The 19,209-nt window shown below is 36.7% G+C and overlaps 1 protein-coding gene across 1 annotated transcript in view; it reads right to left on the bottom strand.

Annotated features, from left to right (window-relative positions):
- Window positions 1-1,047: 1,047 nt before the first annotated feature.
- LOC149297767 (leucine-rich repeat-containing protein 49-like) overlaps window positions 1,048-19,209 on the bottom strand; it is a 40,658-nt gene continuing 22,496 nt past the window's right edge. The window contains exons 12-17 of the mRNA XM_089488307.1: window positions 14,230-14,399; window positions 9,240-9,477; window positions 7,610-7,795; window positions 6,134-6,234; window positions 4,893-5,043; window positions 1,048-1,251 (exon numbers count right to left, since the gene is read on the bottom strand). Of these exons, the coding sequence (XP_089344433.1) occupies window positions 1,048-1,251; window positions 4,893-5,043; window positions 6,134-6,234; window positions 7,610-7,795; window positions 9,240-9,477; window positions 14,230-14,399 (1,050 nt within the window). The remainder of the gene's footprint in view (window positions 1,252-4,892; window positions 5,044-6,133; window positions 6,235-7,609; window positions 7,796-9,239; window positions 9,478-14,229; window positions 14,400-19,209) is intronic.

Genomic DNA, 19,209 nt, shown 5'->3' with positions numbered 1-19,209 from the left:
TGTCTGCATAATATGCAGCTCTAATGGTTGTTGTAATAGTATTTCTCACACACCCCTTATTTTATTCATGATTAATAAATAGTGGCTGTTTACAACATGCACATAACATTCATTCAATGCCAAAACGTAAGCGCATATTATGTATATACAATCCAAGTATAACAGCCACTAGACGTAATATGGTTTAGAGCTATTTTATAGCAATAAAAAGCTCTGTTTGTTTTAATAAGAATTTCTGTTATGTCATTAGTTTAAATTAATATACATCCATTGATAAGTAGTTATTAAAAGGCTTAAAGGCTCTCCATAGGCTACATTTTCACACATTCTGATCGTTTCATGTGTACAAAGATTACTTGCCAACTATGCCAGAATCACTGAAATTCTGTAATTAAATAAAACTTTGGTTACTCGCTTCCCTACAGGATATTATGTATTTGAACATCAATATCCACACGTGGTATAAAACACAGGATGATTGATTTACTAAACTACAAGTTGTAAGGCTCTACACATTACATTATGTAAAAATAATACTGCTAACTGATAATGTGATTGTCACAATGACTTAAACTATCCAAGAAAGCCAAGAGTCCAAATCAAAAAAGAGCATTAATTAGATTTTTATTTTATTTATTTTTTTAACAAGGGTTCATAAAAAGCTAAATGCACTGAAAAGTAAAGATCCCTCAAACCAAACACCCAGCAAACCAGTTACCACATATTTTTCAACAGCAACAAAAATGGAAGACTTTTGTCCATAACAATCATTTCTTGCTTAGAACTGGTTTCAAAACAGATTAATACTTGGAATCTTGGGACGATAAATGCATATGGTAATCAAATGGGCCTTGCTCCTATGTATTGGTCAAACCAATTGTTTTTGTCATGTCCTAGGGTGGCGTAGGCATTTGGCTAGCACAGGTGTAAGTTAACATGATATACTTCCTTTATCAGGTTAGGAAATTTCATGAAAACGTGTAAATATTAATAAATACTGAGTTATAGAGCCCTTCCTGGACTTGGTCAAACCGTGGTCGTGCACAGCTATTTTTGCTCTGAAATCTTTTGTAGACATTGTTTCATGTAGGAGTTTTTATCACGAACTTCAATCACTGCATCTCTGACAAGTTCGATGAACATCTGTGGCCATAGCTTCTGCAGGGACTCATTTTTCATGTTGATTTCAGCAGCTTCATTCACAAGGTCCTGCACGTAGGAGTGGCATAAGGCCTTCTTCTCTTTGATTTCCTGAAAAGGAAACATTATTCATTATGGTGATTCATCTAAACAGGTTAAGTTTATCTTACCTGCCAGACGCTGGCTTCTATGGAAAAGAAAAACATACTAGACTGCTATTGTTGATATAGTATTACCAGGGCCGGCCCTACAATGGGGCCGCCCCAAGCGTTTTTTTTTTGGTTTTTTTGAAGCGGAGGAGAGAGAGAGGGGCACCGAGTGATTTTCGCTTACCCGCTCGGCGCCCCTCTCTCTCTCCTCTGCGGCGAGTTTACCTGTTCGGTCTCGGTGCCGGCTTGTAATGCAGAGCGCCGGAAGTGACGCGAATTTCCGGCGCTCAGCATTACAAGCCGGCACCGTGGCAGCACAGGGAGACTCGCCGCAGGACTGTTTAAGGGTAAGTACCGGGGGGGGGGTAGATAATGCCGCCCCCCCCGGCGTCGGCGGGGGGCGGCATTTTAAACTTCGCCCCAGGCGGCGTTAAGTCTTCGGCCGGCCCTGAGTATTACAATGCCTCAAAATGACATTGCCGGGAGATTCTCCAAGCCATTATTTTTAACCAGCACATGGATTGTGATGTTTGCCAGGTTACTTTTTAAAATCATTTTCTGAGTTGTTAAAACAATTTTAAAGTTATTCTTTAAATGTATGTAAACCTGTAAAATCACAAATACTTAACAAACCAAACAAATTATCATGGGAATGTGTACTATTTACCAAGGGATACCGTTACATAGTAACAGAAACAAAAAACAGACGATGTGTGTTCAAAAATTTCCCACGCATGGGCACTGCCATAGTCAAAGGAAAGATGAGCTTAATTTCTAAGTGAAATCTTTAGTGAGAAAACAGTGAAGCAAACACAATTTATGGTTATTGATTTAATAGAAACAAGTTACAGCTTTGATCAGCATAGACATCATTTGAAACATTATTTACAATTCTACCATCAGCTTCTCGACTTAGAGGGCAAGTTACTTGACAACTCAGAACCTGTCAATTTGCGCACGTCTAATATATATCTCATACGGCATATTTGAGGTTACTATCAGTTTTAAATTTATTTTTCATTGACACATATATACTGACTTGCATTTCATTGAGCAAATTAAGTATATATACAGTGGCAACAAAAGGTAAGTGAATCCTCAGGAATTACCAGTATTTATGTTTAGGTCTTCAAATATGATATGATCTAAATTTAAGTTACAGAAATGAGCAAACGCAATCTGTTTTAATGAATAACACGTAAATGATTGTATTGTTCATGTCATTCAAACATCATGGGTTGGAAAACGTATTTGAACCCCTAGGCTAATCACTTCAGCAAAAGCTAATTGGAGTCAAGAGTTAACTAACCTCAATAAATGACATAAAAAAACACTCAGAGATTTTAAGTTTTCTGTTTTTAAGAAGCAACAACAATGTCTCACAAAAATAAATCTCAGAAGGCTCACAATCAGGAATTGTTGATTTGCATAAAGCTGGAAAGGGTTACAGAATAATCTCAAGGAGTTTACATATTCATCTTTCCACAGAAGAAGTTGTTTATATATAAACGGAGACAATTTAGTACTGTGGGTACCCTCCCTAGGAGTGGGCGCCCAGCCAAGGGCACAACGCAGAATGCTCAATAAGGTAAAAAACGAACATCTTTAAAGTGAAAATGCCTGTATGACAAGAAGCACTTACAATATTTTGAGGAACAAAACAACTTGCACTTTATCAACCAACCTACACCAGTGCAAGCACATCTCATTACATCTAATTATGGCTCTATGCACAGCCCCATTCCTACTTAAAACCTTAACGTGCATAAAAATAATTCGTATGACATTAGTAAAGATATCTCTTGGTATTAAGTTATGTCTTTATCGTGGACTGAAGAAAAGTCAATGATTTGGGATTTGTTGCTGCTTAAAAGCATTAGATCTTAGCTTGGATAATCCTCACAGAGAATTCTAAATGTTTGATAAGCGGCAGAAAATCCTTTCCCGCTGATTATTATGAGAAACGTGTTTTTTTCCCCACAAACAAACTCAACTGGGGATCCTCATTAACAGGGTTTTTGTGGCACATCATATTTACGTTGGAGTTTTATTACCGATGCGAAACAGGACTTGGCGGACTTTTTTAATGTGCCCTTAAATCCAAAATAACATTTGATCCAGTAAATGGATTTTTTCTAAAGAAACTAGAAAGGCAAGACAATAGTGTTACACGCTTGTTATAAAGAAACACAGAATTTGATGGTAGATTAGAATCATTCAGCCTATCTAGTCTGGCAATTTTGGTTTTCATTTCATCTTAGAAGTAGGAAACCTATATCCCTATCCCATGTATGTTTAAAAATTCTTTACTGTGTTAATTATTACCACTTCTGCTGGAAGGCTGTTCCACTTATCTACCACTTTCTTAATAAAGTTAAAAAAAATAAATGCATTGCAGCATATATATATGTTTAGCCTTCCTAAGATTAAAATTTTGGCAGTAACATCCAGTGGTGGAAATGTGAGCTTTGATCTACTTGTTGTGATACATACATCTTTAACACAACCCTTTTTTATATTTAAAGGCATTATCCTTTACTTCCCCATCTCTCACTATATTTACATTTATTTTTTTTTAGAGTCATCAAAAAATATTACAATCCATTCAGCTAGGTACCTAAAATAATACTTGATTAATGTAAATATTGAAGAAGCTAATGTGAGTCCTTCCAAAAAATGGAAGATGAAAACATGGCAGTTATTAAGTACACAAAAAAATGACAACTCCTAAAGACGAGAAAAGTAAATAAAAGTTTTCTTCCTACAAATGTTTAAACATGTGACCTACTTTCACATTATGACTCACTTTCAGTAGGGATAGGAGTTCTTTTTTCTCTTTTACATATTTTTTTTGATTTCAATTTTTTTCAGAAAAAAACTAAACACATGGCTTCTTACAGCCTCTGAGTGTTTGGCATTTGCTTTTATTAGAATGACATTTTATGACATCAGAAAAGGGGACAGACCAAGACATTTTGGACAATCCTATGTTTCCAATTTGTGGGAACTGTTTTGAGAAGGCCCTTTTTTATTACAGCATGACTGTGCCCCAGTGCACAAACCAAGGTCCATAAAGACATGGTTAGATGAGTTTGGTGTGGAAGAACTTGACTGAACCACACAGAGCTCTGACGTCACTCCCATTTGGGGTGAGCTGGAACAGAGATTGCAAGTTAGACCTTTTTCAGGTCATTATCCAACATCAGTGCCTGACCTCACAAATGCTCTACTGTATGAATGGGCAAAAATTCCCACAGAAACACTCCAAAACTTTGTGGAAAGATTGTGGAGGCTGCATAGCTGAAAAGGGGGATCAACTACATATTAATGTCTCTGTATTTAGAATGTGATGTCGTAAAAGTCCCTATTGGTATAATGGTCAGGTGTCTCAACACTTTTGTCCATATAGTGTATGTACCTTTATGTGTTCGCTCCTCTTTTATTTAATTGTTCTTCACCCTTTTTCCTCTACCACATATAGTACCATATTGTGCATCAGGGCACGGGGAGGAATAATTAAATAAAAAAATGAAATAAGACATTTGCTAAAGGACGCATGCCGCACATGCTATAGCTTGCAGGAAATCTAGAAAACAGTATTACCTCCAGCTTCTCGTTGAGCAGGTCTTGAGGAACGTAGTATAATGCTGCTCGATTAGGGATGTCACCTAGTTTTTGGCAATCATAACTTTCGTCACCTACAGCAGGATACTTCTTAGGCTTCCCCTCAAGATGGTGGTGGGATGGTTTCTTTCTTTAGGAAGACACATTACAGCTTAACAACACGCATCCACACTAGCTATAATATAGAGTGTTTCGTGACACAATTAACATTTAACTCCATGTATGCTCAAAGGTTTTGCTTCTCTGCTTGTGATTTTCTTGAAAAGATTCAAAATGCTAAAATATCAGCCTGATTGTTGTGCACAACTAAGCCACAAATTCAGAGAGACAGCCCTGCGGCAACTCAATAAGTGTTCAAAACGAAAAACAGACTAGCCTAGTTGACAAAAGATCTAGGAAACTTAACTAAGCAGACCTTGCACAGGATAGTAAGTAAATCCTTGTGATTCTCAGGGAAATGTAAAAGACAAAAAGGGAAGAAGAAAGTACAAAACGAGGGACTGCAAAATATATCAATACTACTAAAGTGACTACTAAAAACTTTAATACATCTATATATGTGTGTATGTTACGTATGACATATGCATTTGCAGACACACATACAAAGACATATGCACTAGACACTTACATGTGCCACACACATACAGTAGATACCCACATATATGGTTGTCTTTGGTGAGCAACAGTGAGTATGATGTGCGAGTATGATGTGCGAGTATGATGTTAGCCTAAATGTGTCTGTTACTATATGGTTTTAGTGTGAGTCTGTGTTTATGTGCATTTGTTTGTTAACATATGGTGTTAGACTGTCAAGGCGAGGCAGTGTGTGTTTGTATGTGTAAGTGTATGGTGTTAAAGTGAGTGTTCGTGTTTTATGTTAGGGAGTTTTGATCTTAGAGCAAGTGCGTACTTTACAGGTAGAGGGGGTGCAGAAGACTAGACAGAAGACTTGATATTTTATCAATGGGAGCTCTCTTTCAAAAGTATTTCTTATTAATTATTCTTTGTGATTAGATTTATATCTTGGTTAAAGGATGTAGGAAGCAACTCCTACTGATGTTCCCTACTTTAAAAGAAAGAAAGGCAGAAGGAAAAAGGCATTGTAACAAATCTTGGAATCTTTGAACTTTAACAAATGCACATTTAGCCAATTTTTTATTATCAGTCTTTGATTACAAGTATCTTTAAAACAATTGGTGTATTTTTGTTGCGTTACTTACTTTACATCCCCATGAAGTCTGTAATTTGGTAGTTCAGATGATGCTACGTAGGCAAGAATTCCAAATAGTCTTTCAGACATAACAACATCATTTTGTGTGACCTGTCAAATGAGTGTGTCAAAATGTTAACATTCTCATTATTATTATTATTAATAATTTTTTTTTTTTAACAGAACAATAGCGTGTCAGCTTAGGAAATCTGGCCTGAGGCTTGCCGATAAGAACTGCCTCCAGGGAAACCTCAAGTATGTCAGAGGTCTGATGTACCCCGCACCTAGTTACTATTTAATGTTATTTTGCAACTTTAATGTTATTTTGCAACTTTATGTTGGGAGCTATGCTGAATTTTTGATATACTTCATGTTGGCGCTAACTAACTATTTAGGAGATTTCAGTTTTTAAGGAATGAAAACAATAAATTCAATATTCTTCATTCGGTTCAACATTTTCATAATCTGAAGAAAGAAAACAAGCAAACTGTTTTAAAACTGCAGTTTTAAAATTGCATTAATTTCCTTTTACGATTCGTTTTCCTCACCATAAAGCCAATTTTCTGTATACCTTATTGCCCTTACATGTATCATTTAACTTAATTATCTTATTATAATTATTTATTATCTTTTATTTATATAGCACCAACAATTTACACAACACTTCTTACAATACAAGGGGTATGACAAGACGTGAATTGACAGACTTAGACAAACGGATACATTAGGTGGAGAGAGCCCCGCTCGCAGAGGGAACGGGGTGAGGACAAACATAAGGTACGGAGAAGGGTGAGAGGTAGCGTGGTGGTTGTATCAGTGCCAGGGAAGTTCTTGCTACTAAGTGCAGCTTCTAAGTGCACCAAAGTAGGTTTTGAGATTTTTATTGAATGTCGGGAGGGAGGGTGAATGCTGAAGGTTTGGTAGAAGTGGATTCCAGAGATATGGGGCAGCTCGAGTGAAATCTTGTAGACAGGAAAAGGATGAGGTGATAAGTGAGGAGGAGAGCCTTAGCCCATGGGAAGAACGTAAAGATGGAATAGGGGAGTATTTCTTTTATGAGGGCAGAAGTATATGGAGGAGCAGTGTTATGGGGGCCTTATATGTTGGTACAAGGATGTAAAATTTAATGCTAAAGGTAATAGAGAGCTAGTGGAGGATTTTACAGAGTGGGGAAGCAGAAGAAGAGCGGCGTGCAAGGGAGATAAGCCTTATCATACTCTAATAAATATAGTACATTCATATTCTTATGTTGCTTTCACTCTCCCATGTCTTAAACTTCAAACAAAAAACCAGATAAACAAAGAAATATGCACAAAAGCACACAAAACTCTTTTTCTGGTACAGAAGCATTGTAAATGGCCAAATTTGGCCTTCTTGTGGGAGAAACTCAATTGTCTCTTTACAGAACAAAAAATAATTATTTTGTCTCTTTACAGAACAGAAAATAATTATTTTGTATCATGACAGTGTAGACCGTTTTTCTTACCTCAATGTCATTGATTTTCTGTATGTTGAAATTGTTCAGTCTGAAAAGAACATAGAATTTCCACAGCGTAAAATTAACTACAGGGTTTCCCTGAGGATCCACAGTCAACTGATCGAGTCGGCGAAGCTGAGCCAAGGCATTGAACTGATGTAGAGTGACAAGGTTGGTTTCTTTAAACTTTAAGTGCTGTTAGCAAAGACAGGAACAATTTGGTCACACAAAGCATTTTAATAATGTGTTAGCAATGACTAGGACAGCAATGGTTACTTAGAATAACATTTATTTAGATGTACATCACCTCTGCCCACAATAATCCCATTAACGTCTTTAGAAAATACACCAAGTTTGATAAGCAACGTAAGAGGGAAAGCTTCAAAGCCCCGACCAGAGTGAATTTAAATATCTGCGTAAAAGAATAAAACGATAAATGGTTGCTCCTATCTGAAATCACTCTGTGTTTTAACTGTATTATAACAGGTGAACCGCAGTGTGCCTCTCCTATAAGAAGGATAGAGTTGGCCATATGTAATGCATAGTGACAGCTTGGAGTTGAAAAGTTCATTTCTCCTGCAAATTCCCAGCTTCTGTGGTCTGCCTACCAGATCGTACAGTTACGTTAAATGACAAGTTGTTAAACTGATGATAAATAGTTAGCTGTTATGTTCCTGTAGCTCTTCCATAGCTGCACTTGTAATTAAATTTTTTTAGAACAATGAAAACAAGATCATGTTTGATGTGTATTATGCATTACCTGTAAAAAGTAAACATACTTGTGTTTTATATTTCTTCTGGGTGTACATTTCAGATTCAAAGCCTCTGACCTCACATTTAAAATGGGTTAGTATGGGAATGGAGCAAAAAACGATTCAGCTCTTGCTCTTTCACACTTATGCTCTCATTCACACTATCTCTGAATGCCTCCCTTCATCTGCCTCTTGTCGCCTGTTGCTCCTTGTGTCTTCTTTCTTCATCCAGTTTTCGGTGGACATAGCCTCCAAGTAAACTTCTGCGAAAGGACGGCACCTCTAGGCACACCCTCTCCACCGACTGGAGGCTCTTCCTTGTGCAGCAGTGCACAGTGAGGCCAGAATAGTGCAGATATATTTGTCTTCATTATTCTGGCCTTCCGCTGAACTTTTGTAAAAGGATGGAGCCTCCTCCAACCCCTTCCTCATGTCGGGGGTGCCGGAAGCTGTACCACTTTAGGGAAATTCACCGAGACAGATTTGATGAGAAACAGTAGCATTTCTGCACCTCTCTTTCTCAGAGTTCATAATGAGCTGCCGTTTTCACATCCTTGAAATGAATCCAATTAAAGTCAACAAGGTTTAAACTAAAGTTGGCAGCCATAAATGAATCTAGTGAATCTGACTTTATTTGCTCTATGATTTGGAGTCCATACTCAATAGCTAAAACATGAGCTTTTGAGAACATTCTGCATAAGATAGGGCCAATGGACTCCTCATCCTAGCAGGTCTTCCCTGTCCAGCCTAACCTGCACTAACAACCTAGTAATAGAATAGAAAGGCTGGGGTGTTTTTTTCTTTCAATCAATTCTAAACAGACCGATTTAAAGCAGCAACCAAAATAAAGTCACACAAACATTGATTGTTTTGGGGTTTTCCCTTACCGTTGCATTGGGAAATTTGGTTCTCAGTTTTGGTAAAACTTGTACAATATCATCAAAGTTGATAAATGTAAAGGAGACCGTGCTGACTGATCCAGATGTCTGAACGCTCCAGGTCCTATCTAACGACTCCAAAGCCGCCAACCCATAAAGACAGAGGGTATCCCCTTCCAGTTCCACAAGATGGGAATCTATTACAGAAAGTGCTTCCACAGCACTACTGAGAACAGTGTCAATTGATCTGTGAAGGAAAAAAAATATGTAAAAAGATGTTCCTTGAGACAAAATCACTATTAAACAAATAATTCAGTATTGTACAAGATTTTAATATGGAGGGCCACATGCCAGTGTCTTTTGGTTATGAAATGTACTAACAACCCTGGGTCACAAAGAAGACTACTGGAGTTAACTGACCTTTATAGTCTCCAAGTCATGGTTATATACAGTTGTGTGAAAATAGTGGTTTGAATTGAATGAAGAAGGTGAGGGAGAGGTTTAATATTGTAGAATCACTTGATGTGAATGAACCCAAAATACGTTTCACTAATGAAAAAACCCAGCCAACCTGCTGAGTACACCACAGAAAATGTTCAAGAGGAAGCATAATTAGCAGCCACCATGTCTATGAGCTATTATATGCTAGCAGAGGCAGTGGTGAAACATCTCATCATCATTCACCTTGGCCTCGCAAAAGTTATTTTATTACGACCCAGAAGAATAATCCAGAAAAAGCACCTGCTGCGGTGGCCACCTCCCAAAACATCATCTTTAAAGAAAGGCATTAAAGCACACTGTGTGATGGTTGAACTTTGCCAATTGTAATAGTGTAACGTTTTGCTGTAACTTATTAGCTCCATTTGTATTCACATACATACGTGTCTGTTATATTTGGAAGTGTATAAGCAATTTCTAACTTTTTTTACATACACAGAAATGAGGGAGAGAGAAAGGTAGAGCTATGTATTTTTTATAGGCAAGTACACCATTTAAGTTTAACAAAGAAGAATTATAAGATAACACAAATTATTGTTCACTGCTACTTAAATAGGAAAACTGTTAAAGTGGCATTTCTGTGTATCTTGGGGGTGGTCTGGAATGAGTTACAGCAACAGATGCGCGTATGAGCCTATTATGTTTAAAGACAAAAACAGTAGGGCTTTATGAGTACTTCAGAAATAAGAGGTTATATATCAACAGTGACCAATGGAGTGAAGAAGATAGCTGGTTACATTACTTTTATCATTTATATATGGACTATCATGGTATCACTACCTGAATGTTACAAAAGACGACTACAGTCTCTTTTTATAAATCAAAGGTACAAGCCTTTAACTCTGACGTGTTTGTTGAATATCTAAGCAAATAGGATGACATTTTATTCGAAATACATTAAAAGGATAAAAAAAAATAGGTACTTGAGTAGACAGTTATGTTGGGCTTTGCAAAAACATGGTATAACAGAAACTCAACCCAACATTGAGTGGTCTTTGGCCCAACTCTGGCCAAAGACCACTCATTAGGCTGTTGTCTTATTTTATTTGTGATGTAGGGCATATGTATAATAAACACTAAAATAGCTAAAGGGATGATACTCCTAAACATCTTGCTGATTTTTTATATGGTAATAAGTAATAATCAGAATTGCAGTAAGGAGTCAAAGAACTAACCTGAAACACAAAAAATAATATTCACGTATCATTAATATAGAAGCTAGAGTCTGATAAAGCGTCTGATAACTTTTAATGGGTCATCACTCATAGAGAACGCATACCTAAAGAAGGGGCCTCTGTTTTAAGAGGTCGTGTTACAAAACATCTTAAGGATTTGCTAAATTGCCCAGACGTCTTAATCAGCAAGGTGGTTTACCAGCTAGCGTATTATTAGTAATCATCTAGAGCAAACACAACACGCATATTATTTTCTTCCTCATTGCACTATAAGAAATACAAATCACACAAAAAATATATCTTGAAAGGAAAAAAGCCTAGTGAAAAAAAATTCCTATAATTTGGTAAACTTCATTTCAGTTTTATTAGATAGGACTTTTACTTCAACAAGGTAGGACAACCGATCATATATGGGATAAGACCAGGACAGGTGATACTGATCGCTGAATTGTCATAATTAAGGACGCCAGGTTCTCATTATCTGATCTTAACACGTTAAACAGTGTTTTCTTTTGTGACACAGATATTATTCCGCGGAGCTGAGCAATCATTTTGACAGAATAATTAAGTGTAGCGATGCATTGCATAAATCGCACTTTGTTCATCAGGAATGCGCACTGTTTTAGAACAGGATTTGAATACCGAGCCTTAGAGGTACGAGTGGAAATCTGACATATGAGGTAATCCTATAAAAGTTAATGCATATGTTCAGGACTCTAAATACGTGGCAGACTGAGTCTCCAACCAGGTATTACTTCGGCATAATTAAAAACTCCCCTCAGATTTTGGTTGAATTTCCTCTGTATGCAAATTAGGGAGACTGATGAACAATCAGGCGTTCAGTGAAAACAAGAGGGTTTCTGTTTGGGAATCCATCACTTTTTGTGTCCTATATGATTTGCTGCGCAATTTCTCATAAATTTGTTCAAGTCATTTTAATGTTTTTGTTGAATAGTTCTAATATTGTATTTTAAATTGTCCCAAAAGTCATGCCAAGATTTGGAGGACGCCGACACTCCCGTCTCTCATATTTCTTTGGTAGCTTGGTTGGAAATAATACGGTGTAGACTGCAATGATGAGCCACGACATAGTGGACCATAGAGGCACTCTAATATGTATTATATAAAGACAGAATCTAATTTAGTTACCACAACAGGCAATTGCTAGTAAGCTTTGCGAGTTTAACGCGTACGTCTGAGGTACTTGATCCGTGATCGGCTTACGACAGTCAAAAGTTGCAAAATGACAGCAACTAAAATGACCCATGGTCAGAGTTAATGGGGAAGACCTAAAGGTCCATTTATGTTAACACTCAGACATGGCATGCAATGTGTAAAAACAAATTCTAAGCTGCACTATGAAACAAATAGACACACAAATGTGATGGAATAGTATGGAAACAGTTTACTGCGAACCTGTAACAAACAAGTTCGAGTAACACGGGGTCTGTGGACACCACAGATAAAACCTACAGTCAGGGCACATGTTCTGTGGTGCCTCACATTGTGGTTACAGGAGCACTAGGGAAATTAACTCGCTGGTAGAATGTTATGTCTGTTTAGGTATTAAAAGCATCTTTATATATATATATTTATTCACCCTCTGTGGAGAGCATTACATATACATGGATCCTCAAGTCTTCTTATGCCAATGATATCTTTGTAGGCTTGTAAGCGCAGCTTCTTTAACTTGTCTGTCGTGTTGATATGTCATATTCCCTACTGTGCAAGATCTGCATAGACGATGGGGGTTATATAAAAATTAAAATAGTAATATTATTATTACTAAATACTATACAGAAATTAATGTTTTTTTCTGTATAAATTTAATATTAATGCAAAATTGATTTTGAAAAACTACTAAAAAAGTACTAGTGATTTAAGATTCATGAAAACCGCTGGTGACTTGCTAAGGAGTTGATATTAACTTTAAAGTGAAAGTAAATCCTCATCACAACATAGGTGCTTAGGCTAAAGGTATAAACATGTATGTATAAGCTGCCTCAGACCTTGTAAACAAATATTCAAACATAAAAATATATGGCTAGCCTTTAAGATCTGTTTTCCGACATTTGGGCAAAATGTCACCCTCTATTTGAGGGGCAAGGAAGAAAACCCAAGTCATGAACATTCAAGATGCCTGTACTTGAGATTACACAGCTTATCAGACGTTTATAATACATTAAAAGGTGGTTCACTGCTTGTTTATATAATTTTTTTATTATCACTTTAATTATAACCCAGTGTTTTGACATTTCCTTCTACTATAATATTGCTGTGCCGCAGACATACTTATTTAATGATGATTAACAGAGTTGAATATCCCATTTAAATTACTGACTGATAAAACCAAATTTCACTCTGGAATAACCTCTAGCCTTGCGCAAACACCATAGCTTCAGAGAATCTGAATAGTTGGAACACCTGCTCTGCCTTAAATAGCAAACAAAAAATCTGTTCCAAGCACCGATTACCATTTTGCAGATATTTTCTTGATTTACTATCTCCTCGGTGAACATATTTTAGAGAAACTGCATGGTTAGATAGACGCTTTCATTGAATGTAGTAAATAATTTATGATGTGGGGCACCAGATGCCTTGGAGACTCATGAAGTGATTATATTCTGGAAGTATGCATCTCCACAATGAAAGTTCTCACTGAGGAATCTAGTTTTAAAAAGGCCCAACCGGAGAAGAGGGAGAATTTAGAAAAACGATATCGTGAACCTTTAGCGCAAAAGAGAATAAACATCTAGTTCCATAAACCAGGTGATCAGCAGTTTATCTACTGAGTAATTTGGTTCTTCCATTATACAATGTTTGGAGTAACAGAGGTTCAATAGAATTTTGCCCTGCTAACAAAAATATATCAGATGTTTAAATTTACCTGAAATAAATAACATTAATAATCAAGCGATTTCTAGTGGCAATAGAGACCTGGCGTCCGGGGTTTGTCGAGCCCTGCTTATAGAGAAGGGATAGCCCCAGACAACCTTTAATGGTCAGGCAGTAGAAGGGAAAGTAGTTGGGAGTAAATGTGGCTGAAACGTCACTTCCCTGCACAGACAATGAGAAAACTGACCTGGGTTTTGCTAGTAGACTCCTGGTCAAGCCTGGGCCCAGGTATACCAATATCCCACACATTCAGAAAGAACATAGTAGGAGAACATGTCAAGGTCCTCTGCCTATATTTTAAGGTTCTCATCTTCTTTATTTTACATAGCATTTAGGTGACAGAAAGTATTCCTCCTTAAAAAGTTGCAGTCAGACCAAAATTATTAAAGACACTTTGGCTGAATTCCTTTGAATTTTCAATGGCAAATTACCTTTTCTCTTCGGTAAAATCATACGTTGTAGCCCCATTTACACGCCATGCTTTTTGAGAAGGACTCTCGCGGTCTCTGTTCTCTTGATCTGAAGAAGCGACAGGTGTAACTCTGTTATGCTGAATATCCCATTGACGTGCAGCATTACATATCGCTAAACGTTTCTTCTCCTGGAACAAAAAAACAAAAAAAGGTTTTCTTATGGCAGTTCACAGATCTTTACTATAGTTTACAGAACTGAAGAATTCTAATTTTAATAGACCACCACAAGCCATGACAACAGTGACACTGGATGATGTCCTTTATAGTTCAGTACACTAAACAAACCTATATTGAGCAGATTCTATGTAGCCAATGTACCAGCTGAGCTAACATAGTCCCTTATCCAAAGCCACCACCAGGCTTTGTAGGGCTACTTTAACGAGCAGGGCAAAAACCAATCACATTAAAATTTACAATCTAAAAATCCCCATGGACACACTTTAAGACGCTGCTACAGAAAAAGGAGAGGGTCCTGCTCTTGACAGCTTAAATCTATTAAAAGGTGGAATGAGATAAACGGTGAGGGAACACTTAGGGGAGGATGATTTTATTGTTTCCCAGAAAATGTAGGTTTTATTGAGTGTCCAAAGTCAGAATAAAGAGGAGTCTTACAGACTGGGATAAGGAATTACAGAGAATAGTTGCATATCCAGGATTTATACCTATATTGTGGGTTGGAAGGTGTACAACAGCTGAGAAGATAAGCAAGTTAGGGGCAGGGTGAAGGGGATGGTTTGGAGAGTATTTGATATAAGAGCAGAATTTGTCTTGAACTGAAGTCTCAGTTAATGGTGGGAGGACTGTTAAAGAAAAAGAGCCACAAGCTGGCAAATGGCAGCATCAGGCTGGGCCAGTGGGGAGAACGTCCAAGCAGCTGTTGGGACCATGGAGGCAGTGGGTGCTTTGGGACATATGGTGGAAATCATGGAGCATAAGACACGATGTGGTCAGATAGGATGGGTTGGAATGACTAGTGAACAAGAGCGAGTTGGGTCAGGAAAATGGAACTACCAATATATAAGCACAAAATTATAATTCCTGAGTATGCCAAATATTGCTACATATAGATGTGACTACACAAAGAATTCTATGTATGAATATTTTGTGGTAAAGACACCAAAATAACAAAAGTGTGCCTATTAAAAAGAAAATATAGTTTTGCTTTTACTTGCATTTTTGCCTTCAATAATCTTGATCATATCATCATTTTTTGGCTCAGACCTTAATGTTTCTAATGACTAGACCTTCTCATTAGAAAAGCTTGTATAAACATATTATATACGTATAGCAATGTGAACACTGATGGCGCAGACAATCAAGACAAGTCATTAGTGTGGATTTTCACTCGATACCACAATTACAGCAATTTCATAAGTAGAGGAAAGTCAATAGCAGAAGCACCGGTGAAAACCACCACTGTAACCGAGGCAGTGACTGAGTAGAGGAAGCATCGGAGGAATGTCATCAGGAAACTGGATCCCTTCGCCCCGCCAAAATCCAGGATAGTCTACATCAACAATATTAGCATTGGCGTATGTCACATCACTTTATCCGGTCAAACACACGCTATATATAGACACGGTAAAATTGAGACACAAATAGTATATAATTCTAATTGCAACACTGAAACCTTAAACGTTGTACAGCCAGTTAATGTGTCTTGTAAAAACCTGGTGGTCATACATCTAATGTCACCTTTAAAGATATTAACTAAGATAATAATTCCTGGGTTTACTGCCTATTTAGGGGGCCCTGTTTGTTACTGAAGATTACATTTTACATGCAGCATATATTTATGTACACAGATTGTCTATGATAATGTAATCCTACGTTTGTTTTTTATTATAGTCACGAGAATACGTAGAGCTTTCTGTCAGCTGTTATTGCATAGATTCTGCCAAATATTAAACAGAGCCATTTATCTGCATTTATTTCTGGAATTGTGTATTTAAGGATGGAAACAATTAAGAGGACTACACAAAAGTGAGTGTGCTGTGATTGTTGGTGTACAGCTAGCCACTAAAGTATTTCAATTTTAAATTTTATCATGACTAGGGATGTAAAAAAAAAAAAGTTTTTTTCCCCCAGAAGAAAATGGAAATTTTCAGAAAAATATTGGAGTAGTTTTAAAAATGTCATATTTTTATTAAACATGAAATGCAGTCCATATAAAAGTATCATGTTTGAAATAAAAGTACAGATTATTCCGTAAATAATAAACTAAATGTGCTTTTAAAAAAAACTTATATATATATGTTAAGAACTTTTCAACTATACATGAGAACAGGTAACCCCCCATTCCCTCAAATGCAACAAAATAAATGAAGAAACCAACACACAAAAAACAAAAGATCTCCTCTAATCCTCCTCCATGAATCAATAGGGAGAGAGATCACAATCGCCCAATCATCATTTGCGCCTTAGATAAAGTGAAATAACTGGCATTATTTGTGCATCTTTCATAAAGGTCTTTATGTAATATAGTTTGAATGCCATGTCATAAACATATTAATTATCATTGTAGAAGATGATATTCCGCACTACATTTTGTTTTAAAATTAAACGGAAACGATATTTCAGCATAACTGGCAGCGTCAGGCGGGCAAAGCTTTTCTTTCCAAAGTCAATGGCTTATCTCAAGGTAAAATCGGAAATTTTCAAGCACAAATACTCATGCAAGAGTAAGTAGGAATCTATGAAGATGGGTTTCAGGTGGATTAAGTCTGATCTGATATTTTAATGGAGTGTTATGGGGAGAAGAAATGTTTATTACAATTTTTTTTCTTTCAGAAAATCACATTCTGTACTTTCAATAAGACAATATTGTTAAAACCCCCAGAGCACAGATGTCACAGTTCATTGTCATTGTTTGCCCATGCGATTAAAGGCATTTATATATATCTTTATCATATAATCCTTCTGAGTGTCTCTCTGGCAGTGAGGTCTTAAGGATTCGTGAATGGCATATTGTTACGGACTTCTTACTTCCACGTCTGGGTCTTTCAAATCAAACATTTAATTTACTACTGAGTAAATTTAATTCATTTAATTGCTATTTTCAATCTACTGAGCTCTGCTCAACCATAGCCACTTGGCAAAGATTAACTTTCCCAACTGTACAACGTTTCCAAATTAAACCTGTAATGATCCATTAGTTCTATTGCTCCCAAGTAAGACACCAGAGAAGGGGCTAAACTCTCACCATTTTAAAACTGGGTATAAATACTTACATTAAAAAAGAGCAATTTTATGTTTTTGATTTCTATTTTGCCCCAAAATGAGGGTTTAGATACAAAACTATGAATAATTTCATATTTTCATCCAGTTACATTATTATATGGGGTCTGCTTTGATTCTGGTTTGCCAAATCATAAGAATCAAGTATGCCACTGGTCATCCTACTGTATTCAACTCAGCTCTCCCTATCTTATTATACACCGATGCCTGTTTCTTTTTTTATATTACTAGAGCAAAAAAAACAGGGTGAAGAGAGGGTTCCTGGTGTCCCCTTTTGCCCCACCACAACACAAGAATGAACTGAATTCTGAAAGGTAAACGGTAATCTTAGCTTCAGAATAATTGCCCCAAATATCTCCCTAACAAGGGTTAATCCACTAATGACCACTATAACCCAGTCGGTGTCCTTGCTGGGTGATACAAGACAAGCAATTAACTCTTATTTAATGGCTAAAATGGGCTCTTTCCATGAAAGAAGGAAATGTCTAATTTTGAACTTTTAGCCATGGAACTACAAAGATACACAAACCAATGATAAAGTTACACGGTATTATGCATCTTCAGGATAAAATTTAGTCGAAATATTCATACTTCACAAAAATATAGAATTATACTCATTCACGTACGCAAAAAAAACCCCAAACTTATAATTTGGATCAATTGCTACAGGATATCAAACTGAAATGCATGGTAGTAGGGAAATAGGAAATATATTTAGCATTTATAAAATCAGTTACTCGTTCTCTTTCAGTGCCATAAAGACAGACTGTGTACACTAGAAGGTGCACTCAAACTTGCTACAGCCCAAATGCGGTCATTGTGATAAAGGTATAGAACTGCAACATGGAAAGGAAGACAGGGAATTTGATAAAGATGATATGAGATTTCAAGACCAACTACTACTCCTTTAGATTGTAAGCTCACAAGCGCGCTGCCACCATTCCGGCCAGAAACTTTGTGTAAATGTACCATAAGGCTCGATGGCAAGCTTACGGCAGGGTTCTCATCTCCTGGCGTGTCTGTATGTATTAATGTATATTTGTATTTTGTGTGTTAACTGCCCCACTTAAATTGTACAGCACTGAGTAATTTGTTGGTGCTTAATAAATAAAGCATAATAATAATCTGTACTGTATTTGCTCATAATCTTACATGGAGACAGCATACAAAGTCACAGGAGCCAAACTGTATGCTGAACGTTGTCTTGTACATAACAGATTGAGGGTAAAGAGGAAATATGGATCAAAAATATTTCTATTTGTGTCTTAAATACGGTGTTGTATTACTGAAAATAACTGGGTTTCTAAACATTGTTCCCATAAAACTCCTACATCTGCAGTTTCTGGAAGTCACTACTGTAGGCAGCCATGTGATATTTTAGTTATATTCTAAACGCAAACACCACACTGAGCGGATTCTTTATGGCAATGCTAATTAAATCAGTTTCCCCATAGATCCCAATTAGCCATGGGGTCCCTCTATGTAATGAGATATTATAATGTTTATTACAATATGAAGAGGACATTTATTTATGTAAAACACGTTAGAGAAGGAAAAAAAAGGCATAACGGTTCTTAATTCATATTAAGCAATAATAATACTCAAAAAAGCAAATAGTATACTTAAGTATGCCACACTATCTTTGAATCTACTTGTTAAATGTTTGAAAATATAAGATTTCCTGTCCACTATGAACCAGAA

Source organism: Sceloporus occidentalis, unplaced genomic scaffold, assembly GCF_023333645.1.
Source record: "Sceloporus occidentalis isolate IW3139 unplaced genomic scaffold, rSceOcc1.0.p SCAF_37, whole genome shotgun sequence".
Lineage (NCBI taxonomy): Eukaryota > Metazoa > Chordata > Lepidosauria > Squamata > Phrynosomatidae > Sceloporus > Sceloporus occidentalis.
Note: the sequence above shows the minus strand (reverse complement) of the source record. Positions and strands in the feature narration are given on the sequence as shown.